At 45.0% G+C, this 23,642-nt stretch overlaps 1 protein-coding gene and 1 long non-coding RNA gene across 4 annotated transcripts in view; one reads left to right on the top strand and one right to left on the bottom strand.

Moving 5' to 3' along the window:
- LOC120920970 overlaps positions 1-22,112 on the top strand; it is a 23,165-nt gene extending 1,053 nt beyond the window's left edge. The window contains exons 2-3 of the long non-coding RNA XR_005744813.1: positions 17,104-17,339; positions 21,989-22,112. This is a non-coding gene — a long non-coding RNA (uncharacterized LOC120920970). The remainder of the gene's footprint in view (positions 1-17,103; positions 17,340-21,988) is intronic.
- IGSF9 (immunoglobulin superfamily member 9) overlaps positions 1-23,642 on the bottom strand; it is a 136,503-nt gene that overhangs the window by 14,127 nt on the left and 98,734 nt on the right. For 2 of the 3 annotated variants that reach the window (XM_040333475.1, XM_040333476.1), the window contains exons 16-20: positions 22,025-22,109; positions 17,147-17,320; positions 10,797-10,842; positions 8,609-10,162; positions 7,236-7,295 (exon numbers count right to left, since the gene is read on the bottom strand). In XM_040333475.1, coding sequence (XP_040189409.1) covers positions 7,236-7,295; positions 8,609-10,162; positions 10,797-10,842; positions 17,147-17,320; positions 22,025-22,109 — 1,919 coding nt within the window. The remainder of the gene's footprint in view (positions 1-7,235; positions 7,296-8,608; positions 10,163-10,796; positions 10,843-17,146; positions 17,321-22,024; positions 22,110-23,642) is intronic. The other variant, XM_040333477.1, reaches the window with a different exon arrangement.

Genomic DNA, 23,642 nt, shown 5'->3' with positions numbered 1-23,642 from the left:
ACACTGGCCGTGAGGGGGTTAACCTGTAGGGGGCGCTGAAGGGTTTAAGTGTGACCTAGGGAGTGCTTCTAACTGTTAGGGGGCGTGGCTTGCCGTGACACGTCACTGATCGCTGTTCCTGATGACGGGGAACAGACGATCAGTGACATGTCAGTAGGAAGAACGGGGAGATGTGTTTACACCAACATCTCCCTGTTCTTCAGCTCTGTGACCCGATCGCGGCAATTTAACCACTTCATGACGGCCGTACGACTTTATACGGCCGCAGGGTGGATGCGAATTTCCGGGAGGCCGTCTATATACAGCCTCTAGCCACTGGGGGGCGGGCGCGTGCCCGTCGCATCACTGAGGTGCTGTTGCACGGCCGCGATGTCCGTCAGGCACCCGCGATCGGCAGTTACACAGACAAGGACTTGGATCTGTGTGTGTAAACACACAGATCCAAGTCCTGTCAGGGAGAGGAGACCGATCTGTGTCCCTTGTACATAGGGACACAGATCGGTCACCTCCCCCAGTCAGTCCTCTTCCCCCACACAGTTAGAAACACTATGCAGGGTACACATTTAACCCCTTCCTCACCCCCTAGTGTTAACCCCTTCCCTGCCAGTCACGTTTATACAGTAATTAGTGCATTTTTATAGCACTGATCGCTGTATAAATGTGAATGGTGCCAAAAATGTGTCAAAAGTGTCCAATATGTCCGCCATAATGTCGCAGTCCCAATAAAAATAGGGCTAGACTGAGAAATTAAAAAAAAAAACAAAAAAACAATTGGGCTATTTATTATAGCAACAAGTAAAAAATATTGGCCCAGATTCAGGTAGAATTGCGCGATATTTGCGGGGGAGCAGGGCAACGATTTTGCCCTGCGCCCCCGCAAATATTTTGCGCTGCCCTCGATTCACGAAGCAGTAGCTCCGTGAATTGCGAGGGCGCGCCGGCAAATTTGCCCGGTGTAAGCGCGCGCAAGTTAAATGACCCAGCCGGGGGCGGGAATCATTTAAATTAGGCGCGCTCCCGCGCCGAGCTTACAGCGCATGCTCCGTCGGGAAACTTTCCCGACGTGCATTGCGGCAAATGACGTCGCAAGGACGTCATTTGCTTCAAAGTGAACGTGAATGGCGCCCAGCGCCATTCACTAAGCACTTACGCAAACAACGTGAAATTCAAATTTCACGTCGCGGGAGCGGCGGCTATACTTTAGCTTTGGCTGCCCCTGCTATTAGAAAGGGCAGCCTTGCGCTAAAGTTGCCGTACGGAAACTCCGTACCTGGCTTGCGCGGGGCCCGCGCAAGTTTGTGAATCAGTTGGTAGTATGCAATTTGCATACTACACGCTCATCACAATGGGAGCGCCCCCTAGCGGCAAGCACAAGAATGCAGCCTAAAATCTGCGAGGCATAACTGCCTTATGCCGCGCAGATTTTAGGCTGCAGTCGGTTAACGAGATTCCTGAATCAGGAGCATTCGTTACACCGGAGCAAGTAAGCAATTGCGCCGTGTAACTTATGGTTACACGGGCGCAATTGCTTCTTGAATCTGGGCCATTGAATTTATTTTCCAAATTTTCGCTCTTTTTTTGTTTATAGCGCAAAAAATCAAAACCGCAGACGTGATCAAATACCACTAAAAGAAAGCTCTATTTGTGGGGAAATAAGGACGCCAATTTTGTTTGGGAGCCACGTCGCACGACCGCGCAATTGTCAGTTAAAGCGTTGCAGTGCCGGAAGCTGACATTTTACCTATTTTACAATAGGCTTCAACTGTCAGGCTATGGGGCTAATCCTTGCCCTTTACAGTTAATCCTTTCACGTTTACTGGCCCACTGATCAAAAAAAAAAGCTTAATATCCAACGTAAATGTTCTGGTTGGATAAGGAGATTAGTAAGTGATGCTTACCTCCAGACAACAGGACTTGGCATCTTCGTCAAACCAGCCAAGATAGTTGTACTACCAAAGTTGGATTAAAGCGGAAGTAAACCCATCCATTTACCAGTTTCAAAAAAGTAAAAATTTCCGGCACGTGCCGAAATTGCAACACTCCCATTGGTTGTGCTCTCAACCAAACCATCCAATGGCTGGTGTCATAACTGATCACATGTGCAGCATCATGGCTGTTGTAGATTAAACAGAGGCAAAGATGGCAACTTGCTTGGCTGAAAACGATAGGGTGGTTTACTTACACTTTAACCACTTGCCGACCGCCCACCGCCGTTATACGTCGGCAAGTTGGCTCGGCTGGGCGAGAGCACGTAGTATAACGTCCTCTCTCCCAGCGCCCCCCGCTCGCCCCCGACTCCCGTGCGTGTGCCCGGCGGGCGCGATCGCCGCCGGGCACACGCGATCGCTCGTTACAGAGCGGGGACCGGGAGCTGTGTGTGTAAACACACAGCTCCCGGTCCTGTCAGCGGGGGAAATGCTGATCTTCTGTTCATACAATGTATGAACCGAGGATCAGTGATTTCCCCTAGTGAGGCCACACCCCCCACAGTAAGAACACACCCAGGGACATACTTAACCCCTTCCCCGCCCCCTAGTGTTAACCCCTTCACTGCCAGTGGCATTTTTATAGTAATCAATGCATTTTTATAGCACTGATCGCTATAAAAATGCCAATGGTCCCAAAAATGTGTCAAAAGTGTCCGAAGTGTCCGCCATAATGTCGCAGTACCGAAAAAAAAAAAAAAAAAAACGCTGATCGCCGCCATTACTAGTAAAAAAAATATAATAAAAATGACATAAAAATACCCCCTATTTTGTAAACGCTATAACTTTTGCGCAAACCAATCAATAAACGCTTATTGCGATTTTTTTTTACGAAAAATATGTAGAAGAAAACGTATCGGCCTAAACTGAGGAAAAAAAAAAATTTTTTATATATTTTTGGGGAATATTTATTTTAGCAAAATGTAAAAAATATTAATTTTTTTCAAAATTGTCACTCTATTTTTGTTTATAGCGCAAAAACTAAAAACCGCAGAGGTGATCAAATACCACCAAAAGAAAGCTCTATTTGTGGGAAAAAAAGGACGCCAATTTTGTTTGGGAGCCACGTCGCACGACGGCGCAATTGTCTGTTAAAGCGACGCAGTCCCGAATCGCAAAAAGTACTCTGGTCTTTGGGCAGCAATATGGTCCGGGGGTTAAGTGGTTAAAGTGTATTAATAGACCAGTTGTTTTTAAGTATGAATGATCAAAACTGTCAACGGTGTCCCATTTCCTTTCACATCCTGTCTCAAAAGACACAACAGGACGTGAGGGGAAATCTTAACCACCTAACCCCCCGGACCATATTGCTGGTCAAAGACCAGAGCACTTTTTTGCGATTCGGCACTGCGTCGCTTTAACTGACAATTGCGCGGTCGTGCGACGTGGTTCCCAAACAAAATTGGCGTCCTCTTTTTCCCACAAATAGAGCTTTCTTTTGGTGATAATTGATCACCTCTGCGGTTTTTAGTTTTTGCGCTATAAACAAAAACAGAGCGACAACTTTGAAAAAAAAGAATATTTTTTACTTTTTGCTATAATAAATATCTCCCAAAAATATATAAAAATTTTTTTTTTTCCTCAGTTTAGGCCGATACGTATTCTTCTACATATTTTTAGTTAAAAAAAAATAAAAAATATCGCAATAAGCGGTTGATTGGTTTGCGCAAAAGTTATAGCGTTTACAAAATAGGGGGTATTTTATGGCATTTTTATTAATTTTATTTTTTTACTAGTAATGGCGGCGATCAGCGATTTTTTTTTCGGTACTGCGACATTATGGCGGACACTTTTGACACATTTTTGGGACCATTGGCATTTTTATAGCAATCAGTGCTATAAAAATGCATTGGATTGCTATAAAAATGCCACTGGCAGTGAAGGGGTTAACACTAGGGGGCGGGGAAGGGGTTAAGCATGTCCCTGGGTGTGTTCTAACTGTAAGGGGGTGGCCTCACTAGGGAAAATGACCGATCTTCTGTTCATACATTGTATGAACAGAAGATCAGCATTTCCCTCCCTGACAGGACCGGGAGCTGTGTGGCCTGCGCGAGAGCCGACGTAGAGCTACGGGCTCTCCCGCAGGGGAGCCAACCTGCCGCCGTAAAACGACTGCGGCAGGTCGGCAAGTAGTTAATTGTCACAAGAACAGGTGTCCCTACTGGAAGACCTCCCCTCATCTGCTGCACTGGTGACTCAGTAAATTTGGAATTTCCCATCTTTCGGCAAAAACAGTCACCAGAACAGGGGTCCTTACGTTTTTATCTAAACCAAAAAAGTGCATGGAGTCAAAACCACAAAAAAAACAATAACAATTTGGGTCTTGGGTGAAGTGTTGTAGAATCTCATATTAGCCCATGTATTTCATATTATTCATATTGACTTGCATACGTTTTATTAATAATATAATTATATAGTAGTGGTCAATCAATACTCAATATCAATACTATTATTAAAGGGGTGGTTCACCCTAAAAACGACTTTTTTTTATTACACTGGACCCCCTCATTACAATACGATTAAGGCTTTTATTATTTTTTTGATGCTGTACATACCTTTGTACAGCATATTCACCCGTTGCGAGTCCCGCGGGAGTGGGCGTTCCTCACATGTCTGTGATTGACATTTTGACCAAAAACGAGCTCCCCCCCGTCGCGTAAGCCGCGTCACGGTTGGCGAATGGAGCCGAACGGCGAGTCGGCGCTATACTGCGCATCGCCGTTCGTCTCCTTTCGCCAATCGTGACGCGGGTTACGCGACGGGGGGGAGCTCGTTTTTGGTCAAAATGTCAATCACAGACGTGAGGAACGCCCACTCCTGCGGGACTCGCAACGGGTGAATATGCTGTACAAAGGTATGTACAGTATCCAAAAAATAATAAAAGCCTTAATCGTATTGTAATGTGGGGGGTCAGTGTAATTCAAAAAAAGTAGTTTTTAGGGTGAACCACCCCTTTAATTAGTAAAGCAATAGTTATTAATGTATAAATAGGACAGTCCTACGTTTACTGGGGGAAAGTGCATTAGGATAGTTCATTTTAAGTTTACTAATTCACAGCAGTTAAAATTAAAGCCTGATAAGATAGTCTTCAAGGATAAGTGATAAAACTTCTTATAGCAGGTGGTTTAAAATAATTATGTGGAATATGGGAAAGTTATGTACAGTACATTAATTACATTTGATAGGGTCAAACAAAGGTCTGCTTGTGCCCTCATTAAAAATGTTAAAAACATAACATATAAGGTGGGGTCATTGCAAGTTCAGTCTCCCAAAGTCATAAATCTGTTATCCTTAAAGGAGTTCTCTGACCTAAAACTTTTAACCCCCGCTGTGCCCGGGCTGTAAAACTATACAAAATAAACTTTCACTTACCTGCCTACGATCCCCCGTTGTTCCGATATCGCCGTCCCGTTTTTCCGGTCCCGGGCCCCTTCCGCTTCCTGTGTGTCGGTGACTCATAGTGCGCTCAGCCTATCAGCGGCCGCAGCAATGTCCCGTCGCGGCCGCTGATAGGCTGAGCGCACTATGAGTCACCGACGCACAGGAAGCGGAAGAGACCGGGACCGGAGAACGGGACGGCGATATCGGAACAACGGGGGATTGTAGGCAGGTAAGTGAAAGTTTATTTTGTATAGTTTTACAGCCCGGGCACAGCGGGGGTTAAACGTTTTAGGTCAGAGAACTCCTTTAAGTTGGTGGAGTCTTATCAGGACGAGGAGGGTTTGATCTAACACAGCTGGGTGCCATATTGTCTCTACACAGGCGTTTTTAATTGGACAAAACCAGTTATAAATCACTTTAACCACTTCCCGACCGCCGCATGTATATGTACGTCCACAGAATGGCGCGTACAGGTACGTCCTTGCCTTTCCGCGGGTCTGGGGTCCGATCGGGACCCCCCCCCCCACTTCATGCGGCGGTTGGATTCCTACGGGGAGCGATCCGGGACGACGGCGCGGCTATTCGTTTATAGCTGCTCCGTCGCGATCGCTCCCCCCGGAGCTCCGGGGAGAGCTGTATGTAAACACGGCTTCCCCGTGCTTCACTGTGGCGGCTGCATCGATCGAGTGATCCCTTTTATAGGGAGACTCGATCGATGACGTCAGTCCTACAGCCACACCCCCCTACAGTTGTAAACACACACTAGGTGAACCCTAACTCCTACAGCGCCCCCCTGTGGTTAACTCCCAAACTGCAACTGTCATTTTCACAATAAACAATGCAATTGAAATGCATTTTTTGCTGTGAAAATGACAATGGTCCCAAAAATGTGTCAAAATTGTCCGAAGTGTCCGCCATAATGTCGCAGTCACGAAAAAAAAAAACGCTGATCGCTGCCAATAGTAGTAAAAAAAAAAAAAAAATTTTATAAAAATGCAATAAAACTATCCCCTATTTTGTAAACGCTATAAATTTTGCGCAAACCAACCGATAAACGCTTATTGCGATTTTTTTTTACCAAAAATAGGTAGAAGAATACGTATCGGCCTAAACTGAGAAAAAAAAATGTTTTTATATATGTTTTTGGGGGGATATTTATTATAGCAAAAAGTAAAAAATATTGCATTTTTTTTCAAAATTGTCGCTCTATTTTTGTTTATAGCGCAAAAAATAAAAACCGCAGAGGTGATCAAATACCACCAAAAGAAAGCTCTATTTGTGGGGAAAAAAGGACGCCAATTTTGTTTGGGAGCCACGTCGCACGACCTCGCAATTGTCTGTTAAAGCGACGCAGTGCCGAATTGTAAAAACCCCTTGGGTCATGTAGCAGCATATTGGTCCGGTCCTTAAGTGGTTAAGTATGGCCGTCGTTCCCGCGTCGAAATTTGAATTTTTTTTGGCGCAAGTCGTCCGTGAATAGGGATGGACGTAACTCACGTCTAAGTTAAAAAAATGACGTCCTAGCGACGTCATTTAGCGCAATGCACGGCGGGAAATTTCGGAACAACGCATGCGCAGTTCATTCGGCGCGGGGACGTGCTTCCTTTAAATGAATCACGCCCCCTACCCGCCGATTTGAATTCCGCCGCCAGAAATACACTACGCCGCCGTAACCTAAGGCGCGAATTCTTTGAGGATTCGAAGATCCGCCAGGTAAGGTACGGCGGCATAGCGTATCTCTGATACGCTGCGCCCATCTAATTATCTGTGGATCTGGCCCATTGTGTTTAACTGCCAAGTAGGAAGTAGAATTTGAAGGTACATGTATAATTACAAACAATAAAAATAAACAACCAATTTGAAACCCACTGGTAGAATTCACCCACTGGTACTGATTCATCTAACATCATAATCTCTTCATTTCCTGTCCTGTAGACAAAACAAAAAAGTTAGAGTAAATCTCTCAAAAGTGAAAGAAATGCCTTCTGGTCAAGCCGTCACTGAAACAAGATTTCCCCTTAATTCCTGTTCTGGTGACAACTCAAATTTAAAAAAAAAATTCCTCCGTGTCCGTCATGGTGACAGTGGTCATCCGGTCAACCATAGAGAGAAAATCTCATGCTTTCTTACACTTGGAAGGTAAGTAGGAAGGAGCTCCGTCATGGCGACAGTGGTCAGCAGGTCAACTATTGAGAGAAAATCTCATGCTTTCTTACACTTGGAAGGTAAGTAGGAATGAGATCCCAGCATCCAGTAAATGCAAGTTTGAAGGCGAGTTTAAAGACTTTTATTGAAAGTAGCAGCAAGTATGTCCAGCCAACATGTTTCGGGGAAATAGAGGTGTACTTGCAGAAGCAACTGCATCCAATGCTGCCTCTGCAAGTACAGCCAACACCCAGACCTCTATCCATCTGATCTTTGTGTTAGGCCCCGTACACACGTCCGAGGAACTCGACGTGCCAAACACGTCGAGTTCAGTGTTGAAGCCGCCGAGGATCTCGGCGGGCCGACTTTCCTCATTGAACAACGAGGAAATAGAGAACATGTTCTCTATTCGGCCCGACGAGTTCCTCGTCGGCTTCCTCGGTGAAAACTGTACACACGACCGAGTTTCTCGGCAGAATCCAGCTCCGATCGAGTTTCTGGCTGAATTCTGCCGAGAAACTCGGTTGTGTGTATGGGGCCTGATAGATATACTTGTTTGAGATCCTTACCCATCCATTAGCATGCAGTAACAGCCCTGAAGAAGGGGGGGGGGGTCTCTGTTCTCCCCCAAAAGCGTTGGCTTGATTTACTTGTTGGTACCTTCCATAAACGTCTTTAAAACTCACCTTCGAACTTGCATTTACTGGATACCAGGCCCTCTTTTCTACTTACTTTCCAAGTCTATGTGTGGAAACGACCTTAAGGCTGTACCCAGAGGCAGCAGCCCAAGCCCCAATAGGGCTCACTGCCACCTTATTTCAATTCGGCCACAATTCATTGGAAGGGAATCCTTCCTATCTGCTCACGTCATCACCCACCCATGACCGGTGATTGATCGAATCAGTCCAGTGTGATCTCCAACCCTAAAAAGAGTTTCTTTCTTGGACATAAAGCAAGAAAAACCCACAAAAGTTTGGAACCTCTGTCTATTTGGTCCAACCAAAAAAATAAAAAGGTTTTAGCTTTAGATACTGTAAGAAAATCTTTTTACCAGACTTTTTATACATTTTAATCATGTGTATATGATGGTCACCCACCTATTGCTTATAGTGGCCAACAAGGAGTCCTTTCTGTGCCGATAATCCTCCGCACTGGAGCCCTGGGACCCCCCTCCGCTGTACCAGCTAGATGTTTCACCCAACGGTGAATTGAGGTAGCTGCCCCCCACAGACTGAGCCAATGAGGGGGGCCTGAGAAAGGAGACACTCCCTCTGCCGCTGCTCTGACTGGTGAGACTGCTCCGCATCACCTTCTCTGAGCCATGCAGAAAAAGAGATTTGTCTAGGGGCGGTCTCTGCTTTTCCAAGGCCAGAAAGTCAGTGAACACAGAGAGTGGCTGGTCCTTCAGAGGATAATGATAGTGAGGTGGGATATGCTGTTCTAATCTGTGGTCCATGGGGATGTGTCCATGACCCCAGTGTGCTCTCTGCCCAGCTTTAAAACGCTCAGCGTTGTCGGGAGGTTGAGACCACAGTAGACTTCCAGGCAGGACGGCTTTTGCAGGTCCCAAGTTGGGCTCAGGGGGTTTTAGAAAGGTTTTGACAGGCACAGACTGCTCTTGATTACAGTTTACATAATCAAGAGCCAACAGTTTTTTAGGAGCGCATGGGGACTCTTCTTTACGACTCCCACTAGTTCCATCAACGCTCATCAATGTCCGATCATCCAGATGGTTGTTGTTTGGACTCTCATTTTCCTCAGCCTCCGAAGAGCTGAGCTCTGATGTCCTTGTTTGGGACTCGTCCTCTACTGGCCAGTCTCCATCTACGCTCATCTCTTTAAAGAACGGTAGACTAAGATACTGGAGGATGCCACTTTGAGTGGACAGGCTATGCCTAAGTTGGCTTCCTTGGTCACTAAGTCCAAGAGGTTTCTGTAAGAGTAACGAAGGTGCTCTAACTACTGTGCTCAAGGAAGAAAAACAGTCATGTTCGGATTCCCGAAGAGTTGAAATAGTTCTTTGTAAATCTCCATCTATTTGAGCCGAATCACTACAGCGTGGCTCCTCCACCTGGCTGTATGGCAGAGGGACGGAAGATGTGACGGGACTAATATCCGATATCCGGAAGGGTTTGGCTTCTTCCAACGGACTACTGCTACATCCAAAATACCTTCCTTGGCGATACCCAGAATCTCTTGCTTCCTTACGGGCCTGGCCAGTGGCTTTTGGTCTCAACTTTACTTCATCTCGCCAAGACTCTGAAGCTCTCTCTGGTAACGGACAAACCTGCAAGTATGTTTTGGCCTGTGAACACTGGCTGAGATCCGATGAGTCCCTGGCATTGAATTCCGGATAGAGGTCCGTCTCAGTCACGTACGGAAAGCCTCTGATGTTGCTCCTCTTTGGCCGCGTCTCCGTCTCTACCACGAAACGTCCATCAGGTCCACGACTTATACGCTCCAATGGCATACAATCTCCAATATGGCTCTCGTAAATGGTGTACTTGCCGCTTGTGCTACTTCCGTGGCTGACGCCTAGGTTGTTCACTGTCCTCTCTCCCAAGTGCAGAGACTTCCGGAAGCTTTCATATGGAGATACGTGAAGCTTGAGCCTCAAGAGACTGTCGGGGCTGCTAGAACCATTAGAATTTCTGAGAAAGGAGGGGGGAAAAAAAAGCCATGTAAACATATTTAAAAAGTAACAAAAATTGTTTAAAAACAGAAGAACAAAATTTTGCAAAATCCTGATGAATCCTGCAACTCTAGATGTCGGAAACAGATAATGTTACAAATATGAACTTAAGCTAAATGGCTAAATAATTTAAGTTGTGACATAAGTCACATGTTTTCACATTTTTTTCACAATTTGGAAGGAAAATTTAACGAAAAGTATGGGCTAGAACAGTCTTGTAGCACAACTCTTTTCCATGGCCAACCACCTAAAGAGATAACTTGATGTGACCTCTTTTCAACAAGGAATGTAGCGCAAGGGTTTTCAATTCTTAAACTATGGCTTTCCAAATTACCGTATTCCTACCATAAATTAAATTTTTAAGTCTGCGTGATCATGGCAAAAAAATGTATGACTATGAGGACATGAAACTGTACAGAGGCCATAAGCAACCACAACACGTCTACCTCAAGCCGGGACCTTTGAGCCCTTGAGCCGATTGGTGGTTAAAAGCCAAAAAGACATGGAGCCAAGACAAATCATGTTAAAAGCTACGGACAGACTGCATGAAATGAACAGACAGGAAGTGACGGTATGAGCATGAAGACACTTACTGTGAAGGAGTAGCGTTCTTGGGTTGGGAGAAGACCATTGGTGCATCTGGAAGGTTATGAGAACACAACAGGGATCAGATGAGGAGAAAAAACTCGAGCCAATGTGACCTTAGCTAAGTGACCCTACATATTGTCAACATGTATCTAAGCCACATATTTCACTAAAAAAAACTATTTGTGACTGTTAACAAGCCATGCTGGACAAGTTCAGGATGCAGGAAAAAAAATTATTGGCTTTCAAAATATAGGGCATGGTTTTTTGAAGCTCAATTTCCATCACTAATTTTGTAAGGCTAGACATGACCATTAATGCTTTGGACAACAAAACTTGGGTTGGCCAGCACCTTAAGACTAACCAACTACAGTACCATGGCTACCATAACTAATCACACCCTCAAATAATTATATTTATCTTATTTATGCAACAGATTTGTTTTAGTCAATGCACGTTGGATTATGCCTTTTCGTGACTCAAGCTCGTGTTTTGGTTATCAAATGGGAAGGACACGGCTTCTGCAAATTGTTTTTTTTTTTTAATCAAAAAATGCTCCATGAATGATCTTCCATGAATAGTCAGTACAAGCCAAAGAAATATATTATGCAACATTATCTGTTCTCCAACAGAAGAACAGCCTGGTCAGTTTGGCTGGAAGAAACAGTCATCGAAAGACCTCCGTGAGCATTCAAAGTAGAACTATAGGCCAAACTTTTTTTCCATTTTGGATAGAGTAAAGGAGAGCGTATTAACTCCTGTAAGGTTTATTTTTGCCATCCTTGTCCGGTTGGGGAGATTTACCTTCACTTCCTGTCCCATAACCAAACAGGAACCAGGTCACCAGAACTAGTGTCCCCATTGGAAGATTTTCTCTCTATTACAACCCAAAATTTGGTGTTTTCTTTCAATGAAAATGGGACAAATAGAGTAGTAAACGAAGGGCGATACTGGTTGTAGGTTATAGGTGCTGCACACCCCCGAAAAGACTTTAAGGTTGGAAAGGGTATCCCAAGGGGCTTTGGATTGCAGCAAGAAATGATGTATAAAAATATATTGTTTTACTGAAAAAAGTACGTCATGGAGAAGACATCTAATGGGATCAATACATGAACTCATATTCATAGTTCATATGACAATGTAAGAAACTGGTAAATAAAATTACGAAGCGTTTTAACCTTTAACAGTGGAGGTCGTCTTCTCGTTTGTTCCCCAAGAAGACGACCTCAACTGTTAAAGGTCGAAAAACGTCAGGGTTTTATTTTATTAGATGTCTTCTCCGTGACGTACTTTTTTTCAATAAAACAACAATATTTTTATACTTTCGAGTATCACCATTTCTTGCTGCAATCCACAGCCCCTTGGGGTACCCTTCCCAACCTTATAGGACAAATAGAGAGGATGAATCTCCCTAACCAGGGTACAGACGGCAACAAAAAAAAACGAACCCATCTCCACTCTATCCAAAACCAGAAAAAAAAAGGGTTTGTCTTTTTAAATATTTTAAATTAAGTCGATGCTTTTCCAAAGTCTTGGGATTATTTGCTGGCCAGATTTTGTGCAGTTTGGTCACCACACGTGGCCTTATTATAATGAGAAAAAAGCAACACCGACACTGGGGTTCCAATAAGTTCTGATGGAGAGATTGGTGCTCAGGCTCCAGGTGTCCTCCAGTCACCAGTAAAGTATAGAGGGGAAAAAAGCCAGTCGTCAACCTAAAACATTCAAGTGTATGAGTCTATATTTGGTGCAAGGTGATAACATGATAAAACACGCGTTTCGGCCAATAGCCTTTGACTAAGGGCAGGGGTCTCAAACTGGTGTCCCTCCAGCTGTTGCGAAACTACAAGTCCCATAAGGCATTGCAAGGCTGACAGTTACAAGCATGACTCCCAAGCAGGGGCGGACTGACCATTCAGGCACTGCCCGAAGGCCCCATCAGGGTTGCCAGACTCAGTAAAACAAGGGACAGTATATAAAAATCTGTGTTTCTCTTATCGTCCATGGACAGACACAGCTCCTTAAATCTTGACAAGTGGGTTATGTTCCCTGTTTACAGGAGAGGGGGAACATAACCCACTTGTCAAGATTTAAGGAGCTGTGTCCGTCCATGGACGTCAGAGAAAAGGATTTTACGGTGAGTACAAAAAAATCCTATTTTCTCTTATCGTCCATGGACGGACACAGCTCCTTAAATCTTGACAAGTGGGTTATGTTCCCCCTCTCCTGTAAACAGGGAACATAACCCACTTGTCAAGATTTAAGGAGCTGTGTACGTCCATGGACGTCAGAGAAAAGGGTTTTACGGTGAGGACAAAAAATCCTATTTTTTTAAAAAAAATCCCAAGATTATAGCTGCCCCGCCTCTCCAGTACCTTTTCAGTGTGTGCATGTGTATTCTGTGTGGCCACATAATCTCCTATTGCCCGGGGGCCCCATGAGTTCTCAGTCCGCTACTGCTCCCAAGGCAAAGGCATGATGGAGGGCTGCCAGTTTGAGACCCCGGGACTAAGGCCGTTGGACGAAACGCGCAAGTATTTTAACCCTAAGACTTATACACTTGGATATTTCAGGTTCCCGGCTGCCTATTTTTGTTCTTATTAGGTCTTAGTACTGTGTAAATCTTAGCCCATGCTTTCTGTTTAAATTGTTCCATGCCCTGCATTTTAAGAGCATTCAGTTACCAGGTGGGTATAAGGGACATGTAGGGCCTACAGGAGCAATCTCAGATACTCCAGTCTCATAAAAATATTCTGGCATACTCAATACATTTGGCAGCCATATCGTACAGGATGGCGCCACAGTAACTACAAGTAGAGTTGACTGGAATTTGGCTCTGACGTGTCTCCTGAAGTCCCTTACATGTTGTGGTGGCATAACGGGAACATGCAAGGTGAATATACAAGCCAAAGCAACGTTGTAGGGGGGGAAAACAAAAACAGGTTAGTGAATTATGGATCACAGCTTCCAATATAGAACAAAAAATTAAGCCGACGAATGGGTACAAAAACAGGTTACGGTGGTCATGCATCTGTCCTGAATCACGATCATGGATGGATGGAATGACTGGAATGGAGCCTTACATCTGAAGGCAAAGATTGTATATATTGTACAGGAAAAACAACAGAATACTTCACATATTTGGATGACTAAATATTTATTTTCTCTTGATAAATTACAATTCTGTATGGCATGTTGTAACGTCATACGCATTATTTTAGAAGGAAAAAAAAAAAGCTAATTGTTTTAGAATCTCTCAAGAGTGGACAGGGAAGTCAAATCCTACATCCAATGAAGCCAACAAAACTTGTGAGGCCCCGTACACACGACCAGGTTTCTCGGCAGAATTCAGCCAGAAACTCGATGGGAGCCGTATTCTGTCGAGAAACTCGGTCGTGTGTACACTTTTGGCCGAGGAAACCGACGAGGAACTCGTCGAGCCAAATAGAGAACATGTTCTGTATTTCCTTGTTAGTCAGTCAATGAGGAAACTTGGCTCGCCGAGATCCTCGGCAGCTTCACAAGGAACTCGACGAACAAAACGATGTGTTTTGCCCGTCGAGTTTCTCGGACGTGTGTACAGGGCCTTACATTTGCTTGTCTTCTGGCCCCTGTTCCCCAACATACCCCGAGATGGGACATCCTGCATCAAGGTAGGGTACACTTCACCATAATAACGACCTTCACCATCATAATGCCTTAAAGTACAGTGAAACCTTGTTTTACAAATGACGTGGTTTACGAGAATTTTGAATAACGAACAACTTTTGAAAAAAAAAAAAATCGGACTCAGTTTGCGAGTGTTGTCTCGCGAAACGAGCAGAATTCAAGCTAATTTGGCGTGCAGTACCTCATTTAGCCAGAGGTGTGGGAGCGTTTGGAAATACTCTGTTCCCGTCTGTTTCCGAGGTCAGCCAAGCTGTCCCCGGGCCTTTCCGAGGCTCTCCGGCGCCCCCCCCGACCTCTGGCTAAATGCGGTATTGCATGCCATTGAAATCAATTCGGAAACAAATTTTCATTTCCATTGACTTCAATGGCAAAACTCGCTTTGATATGCGAGTACTTTGGATTACAAGCATTCTCCTGAAACAGATTATGCTCATAATCCAAGGTTCCACTTTATTTGGATCTTGTTTTGCCTAGGATCCGAAGTCTACCCTTTTTATGTTTTCATTGCATTATGAAAATATTAAGTGATGATCTGCTTTTGATGAGGTGGGAAAGGGTTAGAACGTTTTATGGGACTTTTAGCCTTTCCATGTGCCAAAAGTTTTAGCTAGACCTATCCTATAAGCTGCCTAGATTTCCAATTTTTTTTGTACAGTTATGCCGCGTACACACGATCGGAAATTCCGACAAGAAAAGTCCGATGTGAGCTTTTGGTCAGAAATTCGGTCCATGTGTAGGCTCCATCTGAATTTTTCTGTCGGAATTTCCGCCAAGAAAAATTTGAGAGCTGGTTCTCAAATTTTCCGACAAGAAAAGTTCTTGGAGGAAATTCCGATCGAAATTCCGATCGTCTGTATTTAAATTGCCAATTTAAAGTGTATGCAAAGCCAAACACCTTTATCATCCATTGAGGGACACAACTTGGTAATAAGCATCCTTGATGTTGTAAAGCGCTGCGTAAACTGTTGGCGCTATATAAATCCTGTATAATAATAATAATAATAATAATAATAATAGATACATCTCAGTGTATCTAAAGTCAAAACCTTTTTTCTTCCATTGAGAGACATTTTCAATAGAACATTAAAATTTCATTTTAGTCTATACATACATATATGGCTGCACCCGGATAATTGCAGAGACCTTCCAATAAACGTCTCAGAGTCCGATTATAGGATATTCAGAGCCTGTTCTGTGTACGACGATATCAGAGCAGCCATTTATTGGAAGGTCTCTGCAATCATCCAGGTGCAGCCATATATGTATGTATATAGATTAAAATACAATTTTAATGTTCTATTGAAAGTACTTGATATGAATTTGGAATTCTATTTACATTTATTCATTAGAGAAGAATATCCATGCATGTTCCTGAGGAAGCCGCAGGGCGAAACATGTAGAATATAAGTGTGGAACAATCGCATAGAGGAAATGTACTTCTCTCTCTAGATACAACAGTACTGTATACTTTTCCTCTTTGTAATAATAAAATAATATTTTTTTTTTATACCTTAATAGTTGTGATATAGTTTCACTAGTAAACAGCACTTTGAAAGTCCCATATTCCCCAACTGGGTATTTTTTCTGCTAATTTGAATTTGTATCTAAAGCCAAAACTAATAACATACACCGTTTACCATAAAGCTAGAACTTTACAGGACTTATAAACTGTTCTTCCTCAGAGGTATTACAGCGGAACCTCGGTTTACCAGTAACTCGGTTAACAAGCTTTTTGAAAGACGAGCAACTTTTTTAAAAAGAATTCTGACTCGGTTTGCGAGTGTTGTCTCGCAAAACAAGCAGAATTCAAGCGAATGGGGCCTGTAGTACCGCATTTGGCCTGAGGTGGGGGGCGGCAACCGGAGCCGAACGGCGTTGTTTAAAAACGTCCGGAAAGGCCCGAGGACAGGTCGGGTGACCTCGGCAAACCTTGTGAACAGAGTTTTGCCGAGGTCAGCCAAACGGCCCTCGGGCCTTTCCAGCCGTTTCAGAGGCTCTCCGGCGCCCCCTCGCCTCTGGCCTTATGCGGTATTGCATGCCATTGAAGTGACTGCGGAACAAATTATTTTTATTTCCATTGACTTCAATGGGTAAACTCGCTTTGATATGCGAGTACTTTGGATTACGAGCATTCTCCTGGAACGGATTATGCTCGTAATCCAAGGTTCCACTGTATAATAAAGACTATCTACTGTATATCCCATAATCTAGCTAAGGCTATATCTCTCCATCCATCAAACTTTGGGCTTCACGTGGAAAAAAAACCCCCCCAAAAAACGTATACCGGTAAATTAGACCTATCAGTGTTAACCGCTCCAATCAATCTGAGTCTCCTTTTTTTCTAATCTTTGTTGGAAAGATAGGTGGAATCTGAGTGGCTGGCAATATCAAGGCCAATGGTTGTGCCTCCTTACACACTGTTGACTTGTGTTGTTGGTTCTTCTACCTAAAAGGACCATTGTATTACCCGATACCACCTACTGTTGGTGAGGCTGTGTCTGATATAGGTTGGCCTCCAATTAAAAACAAGCCCACTTTGAGGCAAGACTGTTGACTTCAACCATGTAGGCCATGTCACTTTGGGAACCTAACAAGGAATTGCTCCCAGAATGCTTTGCTGTCACACCCCCTGTGCTTCCCTCCTAGGTCATGTTGCTGAGATCACCTCACCTCTACCTATCCTGCCTACCTTGTTGCCTCCGTTTCTGGCGACGTCTGACCCGCCGTCGGTTCATCGCGCAGGCAACTATGGTGCTTAAGATGACCGCCAAGGTAAGGAAGCAGGCTCCTCCAACGACTCCGGCCATAAGGGATTTCTGCTGAACTTCCGGGAGCTCGGTGTGCGAGGGATAGACCCTCATTCCTGAAAACAATACGATACGGTTAGTATTTCTTAACCCAGGAAACAAAAAAAAATGAAATATATTGCAGCTTACCATTCCTTAGATGTGGTGGCCGTTTTAGTTTTTTTTAAAAGGCTTTTTGTTTCTTTATTTTTACCTAGTGATCCTGCCACTTCCTGTCCTAGGGTGATAACAATGCTCACTTGACTGTACATCTGTGCTGTGTCGTCACCCTAGACTGCTTACCCCTGATGTGGACTACAGATGTAAGTGTTGGGGTAGGCAAGTGGTCAAGTTTTGGGGAAGGGAATAAATGTTGGTGTGAGAAGGAAAGAGGGCAAGTTTTGGGGTAGGGGAAGGGGGTAAATGTTGAGTTGGGGGAGAGAAATCAGGTCTTGGGGTAGAGGAGGGGGTATATTTTGAGCTGGAGAGGTGCAAGTTTTAGGGTTGGAGGGAAGGGGGTAAACGTCGAGTTGAGTTTGAGCATGTTTTGGAGAGGGAGGGGGCAAGTGTCGAGGTGGAAGGACAGGGATGTGTTTTGGGGTAGGGGAAGAGGTAAGTGTTGAGATGGGGAGAGGGTATGTGTTGGGGCTGGGAAGGGATAAGGGATGGGGTGCGTTTTGTGGTAGGAGAGGAGGTATGTGTTGAGGTAAGAAGGTGTAGGGGAAGTGTTGGGGCTGGAAAGGGGGCGGTGCAAGCTTTGGGGTAGGAGAGGGGGTAAGGGCTGGGGAGGGAAGAGGGCATGTTGTAGGGTAAGGGGTAAATGCCAAGTTGGGGAGTTGGAGAGTTGCAAGTATTGGGGTTGGAGGGAAGGGGGTAAACGTTGAGTTGATCACATTTTTGTAGTGGGAGGAGGCACGTGTTGAGGTGAGAGGAGAAGGGGGGGTAAGTGCTGAGATGGGGAGAGGAGAGGGCACATTTTTTGGGGTAGGAGAGGAGGTATGTGTTGAGGTAAGAAGGGGTAGGGGAAGTGTTGGGAAAGGGTATGGGTTAGGGAGGGCAGAGGGCACGTTATAGGGTAGGGGGAAGGAGTAATTGTTGAGTTAGGGAGGAGAGGGCCAAGTGTTGGTGTGGGGCGGGGGAGAGAGCAGGTCTTGGGGTAGAGGAGAGGGTAAATTTTGAGTTGGGAAGTTGCAAGTTTTGGGGATGGGAGGGGGTAAACACGGAGTTGAGGTGGAGAAAGTTTTGGAGAAGGGGGGTAAGTGTTGAGGTGAGTGGGGTGTGTTTTGGGGTAGTAGAGGAGGTACGTGTTGGGGCTGGGAAAGAATAGGGGAGGGGGGAAGTTTTGGTGTAGGAGAAGAGGTACATGTTGGGCCTGGGAAAGGATAGGGGAGGGGGGGGAAGTTTTGGGGTAGGAGAGGAGGTACGTTTTGGGGCTGGGAAAGGATAGGGGAGGGGGGGGAAGTTTTGGGGTAAAAGGAGGAGGTACGTGTTGGGGCTGGGAAAGGATAGGGGAGGGGGGGGGGAGTGCATGTTGGGGCTGGGATAGGGGAGGGTGGAAATTTTGGGGTAGGAGAGGCTAGGGGAGGGGGACGTTTTGGGGTAGGAGAGGAGGTACGTGTTGGGGTTGGGAAAGGATAGAGGAGGGGGGAAGTTTTGGGGTAGGAGAGGAGGTACATGTGGGGGCTGGGAAAAGATAGGGGGGGGGGGGTTTTGGGGTAGGAGAGGAGGTATGTGTTGGGGTTGGGATGGGGCAAGTTTTTGGGTAGGAGAGGAGGTATGTGTTGAGGTAAGGAGGGTGCTGGGGAGGGTGCAAGCTTTGGGGGTAGGTGTTGAGGTAGGGAGGGGAGAGGGCAAGTTATAGGGTAGGAGAGGTACATGTTGACGTAGGAAGGGGAGGGGGATAGGCGTTGAAGTGAGAAGGGGGTAGGTTTTGGGGTAGGAGAGGATGTACATTTGGGGGTGGGAAGGGGGCAAGTGTTGGGGCTAGGAATGGGAGGATGCAAGCTTTGGGGTAAGGGAGGGGCAAGTGTTGAGGTGAGAAGAGGGCCACTTATAAAAGGTAGGGGAGGGGATAAGTGTTGAGGTAGAAAGGGGAGGAGGAAAGTTTTGGGGTAAGAGAAGAGGCAAGTGTTGAGGTGGGAAAGGGCAAGGTTAGGTGTTGTAAGAAGGGGAGGGGGTAAGTGTTCAGCTGGGGAGGGTTAAAGTAGAACTATAGGCAAAACGTTATTTTGTTTTCATTTTTGAGTAAGGGAGGGTCCGATTTTCTGTTTTGCCATCTGTGTCCCATTGTGGAGGAGATTTCCCTTCACTTCCTGTCCCATAGCCAAATAGGAAGTGAGAGGAAATCCCTACAAATTAAGGGAATTCCTTAGAGGTCACCCGTCCCCATTGGAAGATTTCCCCCCTCTATTACTTTTCTGGGGACAACCCAAAATTTGGGATTTTCTTTTACTTTCAATGATAAACAGGACGACGGGGGCACAGACAGCAATAAAAACTGGCAAGGGTTCTAATCCTTCTTCCCTCTTTCGAAAACGTAAAAAAAGTTTTGCCTTTAGTTATACTTTAAAGAGTAGGATGGGGGGGGGGGGGGTTTAGTGCTGGTTTTCAGAGCCTGGTTTTCCACAATGAGAACAAATTAAAACAAATTCCAAATTTAGAAATCTTCTCGCCTGTCCTGGGAGAATTTGGACTTGTAGTAACAGATTCGTTGTTATTTTAAAGTCCAATCCCTACATAAACCAACTCCATACTCCAACACTCAGAAAACTAATTCCCTGTCTAGCTGGGGTGAGAAGTCGCCAGTGTTTACACATTTTTTGGGCTACAATTTGTGGCTAGGAATAAACTCCGATCTGACGTATCATTTAAAGAGGCACTCTGGAAATCCGAGGGTAACGAGGCTTACTAGGGATGCACAGATACCACTTTTAGTTATATTTTTTTTTACAATGCTCTGTTTTTGGGATATGGGGGGGAACCAGAGGTGCGCACAGAGGAGGACGCAACGGGAGGGGGGGGAACCGGAAGAGGACGCGACGGGAGGGGGGGAACCGGAAGAGGACGCGACGGGAGGGGGGGAACCGGAAGAGGACGTGACAAAGGGGGAAACCGGAAGAGGACGCGACGGGAGGGGGGGGGAAACCGGAAGAGGACGCGACGGGAGGGGAGGAACCGGAAGAGGACGGGAGGGGGGGAACCAGAAGAGGACGGGAGGGGGGAAACCGGAAGAGGACGCGACGGGAGGGGGGAACCGGAAGAGGACGGGAGGGGGGGAACCGGAAGAGGACGGGAGGGGGGGAACCGGAAGAGGACGTGACGGGAGGGGGGGAACCGGAAGAGGACGGGAGGGGGGGAACCAGAAGAGGACGGGAGGGGGGAAACCGGAAGAGGACGCGACGGGAGGGGGGAACCGGAAGAGGACGGGAGGGGGGGAACCGGAAGAGGACGGGACGGGAGGGGGGGAACCGGAAGAGGACGCGACGGGAGGGGGGGGGGAACCGGAAGAGGACGCGACAGGAGGGGGGGGGAACCCGGAAGAGGACGCGACGGGAGGGGGGGGAACCGGAAGAGGACGGGAGGGGGGGAACCGGAAGAGGACGCGACGGGAGGGGGGGGAACCGGAAGAGGACGCGACGGGAGGGGGGGAACCGGAAGAGGACGCGACGGGAGGGGGGGAACCGGAAGAGGACGCGACGGGAGGGGGGGAACCGGAAGAGGACGCGACGGGAGGGGGGGAACCGGAAGAGGACGCGACGGGAGGGGGGGGAACCGGAAGAGGACGCGACGGGAGGGGGGGAACCGGAAGAGGACGCGACGGGAGGGGGGGAACCGGAAGAGGACGCGACGGGAGGGGGGGAACCGGAAGAGGACGCGACGGGAGGGGGGGACCCGGAAGAGGACGCGACGGGAGGGGGGGACCCGGAAGAGGACGCGACGGGAGGGGGGGAACCGGAAGACGACGCGACGGGAGGGGGGGAACCGGAAGAGGACGCGACGGGAGGGGGGGAACCGGAAGAGGACGCGACGGGAGGGGGGGAACCGGAAGAGGACGCGACGGGAGGGGGGGAACCGGAAGAGGACGCGACGGGAGGGGGGGACCCGGAAGAGGACGCGACGGGAGGGGGGGACCCGGAAGAGGACGCGACGGGAGGGACCGGAAGAGGACGCGACGGGAGGGGGGACCCGGAAGAGGACGCGACGGGAGGGACCGGAAGAGGACGCAACGGGAGGGGGGGGACCGGAAGAGGACGGGAGGGGGGGGACCGGAAGAGGACGCGACGGGAGGGGGGGACCGGAAAAGGACGCGACGGGAGGGGGGGGGGACCGGAAAAGGACGCGACGGGAGGGGGGGGACCGGAAGAGGACGCGACGGGAGGGGAGGACCCGGAAGAGGACGCAACGGGAGGGGGGGACCCGGAAGAGGACGCAACGGGAGGGGGGGACCCGGAAGAGGACGCAACGGGAGGGGGGGACCCGGAAGAGGACGCAACGGGAGGGGGGGACCCGGAAGAGGACGCAACGGGAGGGGGGGACCGGAAGAAGACACGACGGGAGGGGGGGACCTGAAGAGGACACGACAGGAGAGGAGGACCAGATTGGGATACAAATAAAAAGAAAAACAAGTCAATGCTCCCACCTATTCCCTCATGTATTAAATCATATCTTGAGCTACTGAGGTCTGTATCCAACTTGCTTTTTTTTTTTTTTTAAAGGAAGAAAAATTATGTACATGTTCCCTTTAGGTATACATCTGATACTGTAATTTTCCACCCACTCACCTGACGTAGAGATGTTCACCGAATTACTGGGCTCGCTGATGTAATCGCCGGCAAAGGCCACCATTCGAAATTCATACAAGGAATCCTGGGGGGGGGGGGAAAGCAGGTCAGAGCTCATGTTCTTGTAAAAAAAATTTTAGTTTTGGATGGAACCCCTCCAGTTCTTACTACTGTTTGGGTTCCTGCTGGAAGATTAAATCTATTTTTTTTTTTTTTTTTTTTTTTTAAAATATAATTATTGAATATTAATACATTGGATTTATTATTTTCTTTTTAGATTTTTTTTAAATTATTATTAGTATTATTAAGAAATCACCAATACAATATCAGCAATATTAATAATATAATTGTTAATTAATACATTATTGCATTTTTTTATTAATATTTCTGATATTGTATTGGTTATTTATTATTAATGCTAATGATAATTCAAATAAAAATGCACAACATAATGCAAAATAATATAATTATTGAATATTAATACATTGGATTTATTATTTTCTTTTTAGATGTGGATTTTTATTGGAATTATTATTAGTATTAATAATAAATCACCAATACAATATCAGCAGTATTAATAATATAATTATTGAATATTAATACATTATTGGATATATTATATTGTGGATTTTTTTTTGAATTATTAGTATTAATAATAAAATCACCAATACAATATCAGCAATATTAATATTATAATGGTTGATTAATACATTTTTTTTTTATAAATACTTCTTATATTGTACTGGTGATTTATTGTTATTATACTAATAATAATTCAAATAAAAATCCACAATATAATGCAAAATAATATAATTATTGAATATTAATACATTATTTGATTTATTATTTTCCTTTTAAATGTGGATTTTTATTTGAATTATTATTAGTATTAATAATAAATCACCAATACAATATCAGCAGTATTATTAATATAATTATTGAATATTTATAATAAATCCAATAATGTATTAATATTCAATAATTATATTATTAATACTGCTGATGTTGTATTGGTGATTTATTATTATTACTAATAATAATTCAAATAAAAATCCACATTTAAAAAGGAAAATAATAAATCAAATAATGTATTAATATTCAATAATTATATTATTTTGCATTATATTGTGGATTTTTATTTGAATTATTATTAGTATAACAACAATAAATCACCAAAACAATATCAGAAATATTAATAAAAAAATTCAATAATGTTTTAATCAACAATTATATTATTAATATTGCTGATATTGTATTGGTGATTTATTATTAATACTAACAATTCAAATAAAAATCCAAAATAATAAATCCAATAATGTATTTTGTGGATTTTTATTTGAATTATTAGTATTAATAATAAATCACCAATACAATATCAGCAATATTAATAATATAATTGTTGATTAATACATTATTGAATTTTTTTATTAATATTTCTGATATTGTATTGGTGATTTATTGTTATTACTAATAATTCAAATAAAAATCCACAATATAATGCAAAATAATAAATCCAATAATGTATTAATATTCAATAATTATATTAATATTGCTGATATTGTATTGGTGATTTACTATTAATACCAATAATACTTTAAATAAAAATATGCAATATAAT

The sequence above is a fragment of the Rana temporaria genome, chromosome 13, assembly GCF_905171775.1.
Source record: "Rana temporaria chromosome 13, aRanTem1.1, whole genome shotgun sequence".
Classification (NCBI taxonomy): Eukaryota; Metazoa; Chordata; class Amphibia; order Anura; family Ranidae; genus Rana; species Rana temporaria.
Note: the sequence above shows the minus strand (reverse complement) of the source record. Positions and strands in the feature narration are given on the sequence as shown.